The 11,576-nt window shown below is 42.6% G+C and overlaps 1 protein-coding gene across 1 annotated transcript; it reads left to right on the forward strand.

The window, feature by feature from the left end:
- Positions 1–744: 744 nt before the first annotated feature.
- anapc2 (anaphase promoting complex subunit 2) lies at positions 745–9,737 on the forward strand. Its single transcript, XM_042393285.1, has 14 exons — positions 745–1,106; positions 2,298–2,547; positions 2,626–2,947; positions 3,043–3,175; positions 3,260–3,485; positions 4,498–4,617; positions 4,857–4,974; positions 5,207–5,385; positions 5,548–5,689; positions 6,825–6,900; positions 6,981–7,184; positions 7,864–7,996; positions 8,853–9,094; positions 9,209–9,737. The coding sequence occupies exons 1-14, from the start codon at positions 1,008–1,010 to the stop codon at positions 9,416–9,418; spliced, it is 2,454 nt and encodes an 817-aa protein (XP_042249219.1). The 5' UTR covers positions 745–1,007; the 3' UTR covers positions 9,419–9,737.
- Positions 9,738–11,576: the final 1,839 nt, after the last annotated feature.

The raw sequence follows: 11,576 nt of genomic DNA on the forward strand, positions 1-11,576 counted from the left end.
ATTTTCCTCTCTGTGTGTGTCCATTACCCATCCTAGTAACATCAACACCTTTTTGAATTTGATATAGATGTCTCCCTTGCCACTCTGTACACCACCTTTCTTGCCACATTGGGTTGTTTTTTTTTACTCCCAGATTACACATTTAACCTCTGCCTTACTGATACTAATTTGCATTAGTGTCAGAACCCTTAAGTCCAGAAAAGTTATTATCTTATCCATGAGCAAACGACCAAGTAGACCATTAGGATGTTTCGAGCCAAGCCAGGCTGACCATCCCAAAACCTCAATGATTATGAGTCATTAATAAACACTGATGATAACAGTATGCATCTGTACATTTTCTATGACTAATATTTTATCTATTTGAAACTCAGTTTTTAATTGATTTTGTTGGGTAATCAACTGGTCTTTCAACAAAACAAGAATTTTACATTCTGTATGTGATAATTAATTATTACTATTTTACATTAATATCAATGTTGTGTTTTATTAAATTGGTGTTGCAGTTCCTCACTGTGACCACTGAAGGGCGGTTAAAACCGTTAACTCTCCACCAGAGTCAAATCAGAGGCCTCAAAGGTAAACAGACACAATATAAAAACACTTCAGATAAAAACGTTAATCATAAAACCATAAAGCAACTCGAATGGGGAACTATAACTATCTATATGTGTGTGTTTTTTTAACTGTTGGGGGGCAGTATTGAGCATTTTAGCATACAGTCTGCCACCGGAAACTCAAAGAAGAAGAAGAAGAAGAAGAAGAAGAAGAAGAAGTTAACCCGCGATAAGCAAGCAGGGAGCACTTAACGTTATTTCATATTTATAATTGAAAGATTAAACAAATATGGTAAAATATTCCTTTTTTACATCAATAACACCTTTCTAAGACATGATGCGCGCGCTCTTGTAGACGTCTTTTGACGTTACCACGAGACAAAACAGTTGAAAGTTTAAATGTTTCATCGACACAAGCTAGTTTTGTAGCTTCTGAACAGCCTAGAAAAGATGGAGGAAATTGTGATGGAATCGGACTCAGTCGAAATGTCGGGATCGATAAGTCAACCCGGGGTCGCTGAGGTTTGGGATACTGTCACTGCAGCTCTGGTGAGTTTGCTTTATAACCGGACATCTGTAGCTCAAACACACAGCAGACAACACGGAGTGAAACGATGTCGCCAAAGTCCATTTAAAGATCTAATAATTTAATGTTTTGATGCTTTTAGTCATGTTTTAACCTGGTGGGAGGTGATCAAACACTGTTTATTAATCAGAAGGGTTATTCGGGGTACATATCATCCTCTTTTCCTCTTCTCTTTGTGCTCCTGTTGGTCTTTTTCAGTCTCTGAGGCTTCTTCTACTTTTCACAATTCCACAGTAAATACTAATATAACACAATGCTCATTTAAATCTCTCTAAATATATAATTTGTGCTATCTGACCAGAACAGATTTGTGTCAATAACAACACTTCAGCTTCAGCCATGAATGAAGGAGGCTACTGTCTATTATGTTTGGATTAGTGCTGGGAATTATGCTTCACATACAACCCTGAAACTGTTTTATACAAACAAGAACATATGTGTTCACTGTCCAAAACCAGCTCTAAAGTGTGTGCATGTGTTGTGAAGTGTCCTGTAGGTGAAATATTGTTGGCTTTGAATGCTTTAGTTTTCCACTGGAAATGATCAAATTAACCTTTTATGGGGCCCCAGTTAGCCGTTGGGCCCCTTTTAAACCACCTCCTGTCCTACATGAATGTGAGCAGAGCTGCAACGATTAATTTTGATAATCGATCAATTGTTTTAGTCATTTTTTTAAAAGAAAAATGTCCAACATTTGCTGGTTGCAGCTTCTCGAATACGAGGATATGAAGCTTTTATATGTTAGTAAACTGAATATCTTCAGATTCTGGACTGTTGATCAGACAAAACAAGACATTTGAAGTCGTCACATTTGGCTCTAAGAAATTATAACGGGTGTTTTTCACTGTTTTCTGACTTTTATAGACCAAAAGACTAATTAATTAATCAAGAAAATAGTGAAAATAATCATTAGTTGCAGCCTTAGATTTGAGAAGTTTAGCTTATTTTTGTTAACGTGAAAATTTATAGAAAAATGTTTTGAATCTCAGCGAAGTCTGATACTGAAACAAATGGTTTAACAATTAAACCTTTTGTAGACAAAGATCAAGATACTGTAAGTACAAGTAAACAAAAGGAGACAAACGTTGCTAGCACTCTGCTGTGTGTCAGAACAGAATCATTGATCTCTTGTTTTGGGTCGATGTTGTTCTCAGGTGTCTCCCGGCTGCTCGGTGTCGGAGCAGAGTCTCTCGGACTTGCTGGCCCTGCTGTGTGATCAGGGTCTGGGCCAGCTGCTGGGCGGCTGGCTGCTGGAGACTCTGCAGATGCATCTGTCCTCCTCCGTGGTGCCTGAGTTCTGGTCCGGACTCAAACAGCCGGAGAACGAGCTGGAGGAGCGAGACAGGGCCTGGGTTCTCCTCACCACCTTCCGGACTCTGTTGGAGCGACTGGAACCCTTCTTAGGCGAGTAGCAGAAACACTTTTCACGGTTCAGTACTGTGTGAAAGCATCAACAGTAACATCTACTCTCTCTCCTCCTAGTTGGTTTGGAGAGGCTCGGGACATGGCAGGACATGGGCCTCGGCGGTCTCCGTGGCCCGGGGCCCAGGGGCCTCCAGGAGCGGGCCTTCACCATCATCAGGGCCCTCCTGCTCTTCTCGCCGTCGCCTGTCCTCCAGGAGCGAGTGCTGGAGTTCTACAGCAGGACCTTCTCTGTGTATATAAACCAGGAGGGGGAGGCCGAGGACGGGGCCGAGGTCACCGACGGCCCCGAGGGAGGGGTCTGTCCCGGCTGTGGGGTCCCAACGCACCAGTGCTGGTGTCAGGAGGCCCTCAAACAACTGCAAGAGCTCAGCTACATACTGTGAGTAGGTTCAGAGAGAGTGACAGTAAACACCAACACCTCACATCAGACTGTCATAAAACATCTGACTATTCGTATCTCTCCTGCGGTGGCAGATCCAAGCTGCAGCTGCTGGAGTGGGTCAGCTCCGAGGCCGTCACCTCCATCCTCCACAAGCTCATCGAGCAGCGGATGGAGCAGCACTGCAGGGGCGAGTACGAGCGCTCCTTCCTGCTGGAGTTCCAGGAGGTAAAACATCCGGTCTGGATGAAAACTCTGAATCAGCTGGTGAGTTTCTTCTTCATTTTAAAACGTTGTGTTCTGTGTGAGCAGTGGCTGGAGCTGGTCCTGGGCTGGCTGAGCAAAGTGTTCGCCAGCGAGGCGGACGGAGACGCTCCGCTACCCGCTCTCACTTCTCCCAGCGCTCCCAGTACTCCCAGCATCCAGGCCGGCCAGTCTGCCAGCTCCGTGCTGAAGCAGTGGAGGTGCCACATGCACCAGTTCTTCTGCAGGATCTACGTCAACATGAGGATCGAAGAGCTCTTCAGCATCATCAGAGGTGAGACGGAGACAGAACTTCAGTTATTAAAGTTCATTTCTCTGTTTCTACACAGTTGTAGAAAACTGTATTTTATCACCTTTGATCAATCAACGAATCAAACTTTATTGGTACAGCAGCTCTTATACAGAAGTGCTTTACAGACAAACTGATAATAATACAGAACAAACTTGTCCTGTCATTCCTCCACGCTGGTGAATCTTCTTCCTTTTTAAGTACCAATGTTAGTTTCACCAAGCTGAAGGCAAACACTACGCTAACTGCGCCCTGCTGCTGCCCTGTCGATGGCTTCTGGGGATTTTTATGGTCCCATCTAGTAGATAAGAAGGAATAAAACCTTTTTTAAAAACAGGAAAGCCATAAAAACATCCTGATCAAAAGCCAAACGAATGAAGTTTTAACACTGTTCCACCATATTGGAGCATAAAAACTAAAAGCTGCTTCACTAAAAGTGTTTCTGCTGCACTTTGGAACAAATAAAAGACTTCAGAGTCGTTCTGGTTCATATATTAACAACATGTCAGACAAACAGGAAGAGCTTTAAAACCAGTGTAACCAGTGTTCTCTCCTTCTGGTCCCAGTCAGCACTCAAGCAGCAGAGTTAAGCTAACAGTTTCCCCCCGTTTCCAGTGTCTGTGCTAAGCTAAGCTAAGCTAACTACATTTGAACATCGTCTCATCTGACTCTCAGTACAACGGCTAACAAGTAGATTTCCCAAAACATCATATTTAGTTTTCTTTTTTCTATTTTTCCTGCTTATTTCTGTTACAATTAATAATAAACATGAGAATAATGTTATTGTTCATTACTTTGCTGTAGCTGCTGCAGCTGGAGAGAAACGTCAACATTTCTTTAGTTTATCAGAGTTTAACTGTAACTCAGCTGATGTCCGACTGAACCCAGTTCTGATCGTTACATCCGTCGTCCAGATCAGACTATTCTAGTCGATCTATAAAGTATAGATTAATACGCACAGTTTCATATCATGTCTTTATTTCCATGTTTCTTTCAGATTTCCCAGAATCCAAAGCCGCCATTGAGGATCTGAAGTTTTGTTTGGAACGAACCAATCAGAGACAGCAGCTCCTCACGTCACTCAAATCTGCCTTCGAGAGTCGTCTGCTGCACCCGGGTGAGTCTGACGTTCAGACAGTAAACCTCATGAAACCTCAGCAAACACAGACGCTGCTTAGTTTTTACATGTCGCCTCAATGTTTCAACCTTTTATCTCTTAAGATCCAACATGTCGTCTTCTGCTGATATTTTAGATATTTGAAGGTTTAGTGTTTATATTCTTCAGTATTTCTACCGTGAAAAGATTTTAAAATCATTTCAATTTATTTGAAGTCTTTGTTTATTTCGTGCCGTCAGGTGTTCACACATCTGACATCCTCACCGTCTACATCTCGGCCATCAAGGCCCTCAGAGAGCTGGACCCCTCCATGGTCATCCTGCAGGTCGCCTGCCAACCCATCCGCAAATACCTCAGGTCCGTTCATTATACACATATTTATTTATTTATTTATTTATAAGTTAATGTGGAGGGAAATGTTGTAATCTTGCTCGATATAAAGTTTAACTGTAGCTTTAGGTTACAAAGAGTTTTACATCAATAAAAAAACTAAATAAATGAATGAAAAATACAATATTAGACGTAGAAACACAACACACATAAATCAGATAAAATAAGGAAGCTGCTAGAGTCGAGTGGTGCGTTTCAGGACTCGGGAGGACACGGTGAGGCAGATCGTTGCCGGTCTGACCGGAGACGCCGAGGGCTGCACCGATCTGGCCTCCGAGCTGTCCAGAGGAGACCCCGTCACTCTGGAGATGCAGGACAGCGACGAGGAAGGCAACGACCCGGAGGACTGGACTCCAGACCCGACCGACGCCGTCCCCGGTCAGTGAACGCATCACGTGTTTAAAGTCACTTGCCTCTGTCTGCTGTTTGGTCAAACCGAAGCAGCTCAGACATGTGATCCTGAAACGTGTATTAAATAGTTTTCTACATGGTTTAAACTTCATTTAAAGAGTCTGACGTGTGGTTGTTAACGTTTGTCAGATAAGACGGGTTCGAAGCGTCGCTCGTCAGACATCATCAGCCTGCTGGTCAGCATCTACGGCAGTAAAGACATCTTCATAGACGAGTACAGAGCCATCCTGGCCGACAGACTGCTGCACCAACTCAACTACAACACAGCCAGGTACCAAGTCAGCAAACACACCCGAGCAGCGAACCGGCAGCTTTCAGCAGCGTTGTGTCGGCGTGTGATGTGAAAATGAGACGCTGCGCTGAAAAACGCTGAAAAAAGTCAAAGATACAAGACTGTAGTCCCAGAATGCTTTGCTGTAATAAACATCCAATCAGAACGCTTTGAGTTAAAATCAAACAAATAAACACAAACAACAAGAAACACAAGCAGGGAGTCATAGAAGGACTTTTAACTGAATAATAAACATACAGAAATATGAGAGAAAAACAAAGTCACACTGTTAACAAGCTGTTTTTAAATCTGCTGTAAAGGATTTAAAGGATGAAAACATTCAACCCAGTGAGAACAGTGAGAAGAGTAGTTTCATATATTTGGACCTCTTGTTGTGAAGATGAAGAGCAGATGATTGTCCGGAGTTAGATTCAAAAATAAACCCTGAAATCATCTGGAAATATTTCTCCTACTTGAATTATATCTTTATATATAAATATAAAAGCACAGATTAGACACACAGCTTCAGATTCTGATGTGTTTCTAACAGCATTAGACGGAACGATCGACGTGTTTATGACACGTGAGCGTTTATGTCATCAGGAGATGTTTGCAGGGTTAAAAATGACATTTAATATCCATTTAATATGAGTTTAATCACATTCGGCTGACGTGCGACAGCGTCCATGTTTGCTTTGTTTTCAGGCGCCTCCTTCTTGTATTATTAATTACCCAGTCAGATATATCAGATGTTGACATGAAACTAGTAAATACGATAACTCTGATGGGACATGAACGCAGCATTGTAGCGTGTTTACATCATCAGACAGTTCAAGATGGATTTATGATTGAAGAGTTGGTGCTTTGAGGGTTAAATATAGTGTGTATTGATAATAAAGCACCGTACAGTTATTACAAGTTAAAACTGGAATTATGGAAACTAATGTTGTGAAGTTAGAGGTTGAGCTTCAATAACTTTATTAGAAAAATGATCAATTCATGAATTATAAAGCAGCAGCAGCTTTGTTGGAACATTTTGTTCCTGATTGTAGAGACCAAGTGTTTTCATATGAACTCAGCTGCTGAGGCTCATGGGTATTGTAGTATTTGAAGTACTGTACTGTGGTGTTTCCAGGGAGATCCGTAACGTGGAGCTGCTGAAGCTGCGGTTCGGGGAGTCTCACATGCACTACTGCGAGGTCATGCTGAAGGTACGTTTTTAACATCGAACGCTCCGCCTGGCGCTCCTCACAGAGAGAGATTCACTGACCGCGCCTTCCTCTCCGAACAGGACATGGCCGACTCCCGCAGGATCAACAGTAACATCCGCGAGGAGGAGTCGAGGCTGAGCGAGGAGGAGCAGCCGCCGCTGTCCCTGTCGGCCATCATCCTGTCCTCCGAGTTCTGGCCGTCGCTGAAGGAGGAGAAGCTGGAGCTGCCGCCGCTGGCCTGCCAGGCCATGGAGGCCTACACGCACCGCTACGAGAAACTCAAGGTGCCGCTCGATTCCCGGCCGCACCGGCGGTGCTTTCACATGTGTTTTAAGGAACATTTTCAATTCACTTCAATGCAACATGAAAATCAACCTGCAGAGTTTGTTGACGTGTGAAAACTGCTGCAGATAGTTTCCACCTTCACTGGCGGTGCGTTCAAGGACACGACAGCAGCTGCTCTGTCAGATTTGGAGGCAGAACAGCAACGTTTCTGACAAACAAGCTGCATCTCACACATACAACCGACCGTCCTTGAACACACCGCTACAAAAACTTTACTGTTCTTTTACTTTTTATTGTAGTTACACTTTTTTTTCTGTCTGTCTGGCTCTTATAAGGTCATGCTCGCTGACATTTTGAGTTCTCTCTCTGTAATTACACACACATCACGTAGGTGCAGAGCTATTAGAAGACAGCGGAAAGAGAATAACACCCACACACTCACTGCGAAGCCACAAAAACACTTTGACCTGACGAAGATCTAAATCTGTTTTTATTAAAATGTGAATTGTAGCTTTTGGAGTAAGTGTGCAGGAGTTCATCATTTATTTTTCACTCACTATTTTTACACTGATCTGTATTGAAACTGTATTTTCGGTCTCAACTGTCAGCTGTCTTGCGCAGCAGTTCTCTGTCGTTCTTCTTCTCTGACGGCGGTTCGTGTGTCGGTGTGTCTTTCAGGCCATGAGGACGCTGAGCTGGAAGCCTCATCTGGGTTCAGTCACTCTGGACGTGGAGCTGGAGGACCGAACGCTCAGCAACCTCACCGTCTCCCCGATCCACGCCGCCATCATCCTGCACTTCCAGGAGAAAAGTAACACGGTTTCATTTTTAAGTCTGATGTCTCGGGTTTTGTTTTTCCATCTAAAGCAGAGACGACGCGTCAGTGGAAGCTCCCAGACTTTGATGTGCATCCTGTTGTCTGTGTGCGAGATGAGTCACCGACATATCTGCAAAATACCAGAACACACACACACACACACACACACACACACACACACACATTGAAATCCTGCAGCTGCTTCACAGTAAATAAACGTGATTCTGGTTCAAACACAGAAACATCAGTCAGTGTCACGGAGTCGATTTTACATAAACTGAAACTTAAACTAAACAGTTTCTACAAAACAACAGCCGGCAAAGTTCAGCAGAATATTTGAGTTTATGATATAAGTCATTAAAATCAGAATATTTTATAATAAATCACGGGGTTCATTTGGTCCCAGTCTTTTTCCAGCCTTCAGTGTTAGATCACAGCTGCAGCAGGAAGCACACGGAGTAACTTTGATTAATGGTTCCATGTTTACACCACGAGTCTGACGTCTGCTGAAAGTATTTCAGAGGAAAGTAAACTCTGCTTCAGCTGCATCGTCTCTCTGCTTCAACTGGAAACTGTTGATGATCTGTAGAGTTAAAAAAAAACCCTGATTAGCTTTAATTTGGGCCTTTAACTCATCACCCGGCTGTATAATAATATAAATGTTCTGTAGAGTAACGTTGCTTTACACTAAATTCACAGAATGTTTGATCATTAAAACTGGTTTAAAGTTATGAAAACACTTAATTAATTAATTTATAGATGTAATTATTATTCTTAGAGATCTTCTTTTTAAATGATGCATAAGATGAAAGAAGTAAAATAACCGGGCGGCTGTCGGTCGTCCCATCAGGTTCGTGGACGCTGGAGGAGCTGAGCGGGAAACTGGGCGCCCCGAAGGAGCTGGTGCACAGGAAGCTGGCTCTGTGGCAGCAGCACGGCGTGCTGAGGGAGGAGGCGGGCGGCCGCTACTACGTGGTGGAGACGGGCTCGTCCAAAGAGAAGATGGAGAGAGGCGTGATGCTGATCGACAGCGACGAGGAGAGAGACTCCAACACCACCACGCAGTCCGAGCAGAGAGAGGAGAAGCTGCAGGTCGGTTCAACCGTCACACGCTCACAAATTAATAATAAAACCAATAAAACACATTCAAATGAAATAAAAACTAGATCAGATATTCTAAGCAGTACTGTCCTGGTGTGTGTGCAGTTGTTCTGGGCCTACATCCAGGCCATGCTGACCAACCTGGACTCCATGACGCTGGACCGCATCCACTCCATGCTCCGGATGTTCGTCGCCACGGGACCCGTCGTCACGGAGATGGACGTCAACGAGCTGGAGGCCTTCCTGCAGAGGAAGGTCAGGGAGCATCAGCTGATGGTCTCCGCAGGCGTCTACAGACTGCCAAAAGCCAACTGAAGGAGGAGGAGGAAGAGGAGGAGGAGGAGGAGGAAGAGGAGAAAACTGTTGAAGTGTGACGGTGCATTCACACGCTGTGGGAAATATCGCTTATGTCAGTTTTTACTGTTACTGTTTGTTTTTCAGATGAAGTCTGATCAGTCGCTGACACAACGATGTGTCGAACCGGAGTTTCCCACGTTACCTGAATGCAGCATCGTTTTATGAGGGCTCATCTTCTTCTTCGTTGGTTGATGCTGCATCTGGGAATGTTTTGTTGTTGTGAAGCCTATTGGTGTTGAACACTGATGTATTATAATTATAAAAGCTCTTTACTGTCTAACGTGTGTTTGTCTGAACTGAATCGACTGCTGCACGTTTCCTTCTGTCTCCCATTTTTTTCGTTTCATTGCAGAAGCGTGAAAAGTTTCCAGCTGTGGAGTTCAGCAGTTATTATATTAACGCTGCAGGTTTAACATTTATCTACAGTCTGAAACACAGAATCTGTCTCTGAAGGCACATTTAAGACTCTTTATTCCCAAACGTTGCTGCATTTTTTCTGCAGCAGCTGGATGCTCTAAAGCAGATGTTCCCCCTCAGCCCCCCCCCCTTCACTGACACCCACCGTCATGCTACAAATGTGTTTATTTGAACTGATTCATGTAATTTAACACTGATAGTTACATAAAACTTGACTTTTTATTTCATATAATAATTAAATCATCCCTGAACATCTATCAGCTGCTTTGAGTTCAATATTTTAACTGTTTATTCATAAATCTAAACGATCCATTTGAATTATTATATTGGTTAAATTAGACATAACAGTTTACAACATTCAGATATTTAAACTATCATTTATCCACAACTTTATACAAACTGTTCAGATGTTTCTACACGTAAAGCTCGTTTTCATTCATATTAAATCTGAACAGGAAGTTTTATTTTGATAGTTTAGCTGCTTCAGAGTTTATAATGTGACTGATAACAGCAGCTGACTGAAACATTCATTTAACAGCTTTTACGTCTCCGTCAGTCTGTGATTATTCAATCTTCACTTCAACTTTCAAACAGAATGAGACGTGAAGAGTTTACGTCGAGGTTTGATGAAGAACAGCTGATATGTTAAAAGTCCGTCAGTGATCCAAACTGCATTTTTCCAGAGTCACAGTTTAAAACGTCCCTCACCTGCCATCAAATAAACTTTACAAAGTTCATTATCATTCAGTTCTTCCAAAATCCCAACATGACCTGCAGCGTATGAGCTGGTCCCAGTGAGTCTCTCAGACTGAAGACTGGTTTCTCCAAACTCGACCAGTTAGAAGCAACTTTTATCCTGAAGATGTTTGTTAGTACGACGCCTGATGAAACATCTGAGGGTTCAGTTAAATGACACGTTCACAATTTATTCAAGTACCTGAAAACAACAGTCAGGTGACCATAGTAACAGTGAAAGAGGTTTTTCCTCGCTGTAATCATTCCTCCTGTTCATACTGACCATTAGAAGATCCCTTCATAACGACCTTACAATGGAAGTGATGGAGGACAAAATCCACAGTTTTGTCATTTAAAAGTCTGTGTGAAGCTTCTATTCAGCTTCAGCAGTCTGAGTTAGTCATATCAAGTGGATATCTGACACATTTACAGTCTTTTTAGCATCAAATTCCCTCTTTGTGTTTCCTCGGACAGTGTTTCCCTGTTGAGCTGCAGGTGGAAGTATAGTAACAAAAAGAGGGACTTTGGCACTAAAAAGACTGTAACATTGAAAGATATCTACTTGATTTGACGCTGAAGCTTCATATTAGCTTCAGATAAACTTTGAAATACATTTTGTCCTCCATCACTTCCATTGTAAGCTCATTATGAAGGGATCTTCTAATGGTCAGTATGAACAGGAGGAATGATTACAGCAAGAAAAACAGGTTTCAATGACTGTTGTTTTAAGACTCTAACCTTTAACTCTTGTATTAAGTGCTGGAACACAAATCAGGGGAAAATCTGGGATTAAAGTGTTAAATTTGTAATTAGTGAAGCTTCAACTTGCTTCTTTGTGTGTAAAAGTGTTGATCCTCCTCATTAGAAGCTTTTATTTGTACATGAATTATATTATTGACACAGACTCTCTCTGGATTTATTGCTTTATTTGGAGTTTGGACACATTTGCTACACAACAGATTTA

This window comes from Thunnus maccoyii, chromosome 18 (assembly GCF_910596095.1).
Source record: "Thunnus maccoyii chromosome 18, fThuMac1.1, whole genome shotgun sequence".
Taxonomy (NCBI): domain Eukaryota; kingdom Metazoa; phylum Chordata; class Actinopteri; order Scombriformes; family Scombridae; genus Thunnus; species Thunnus maccoyii.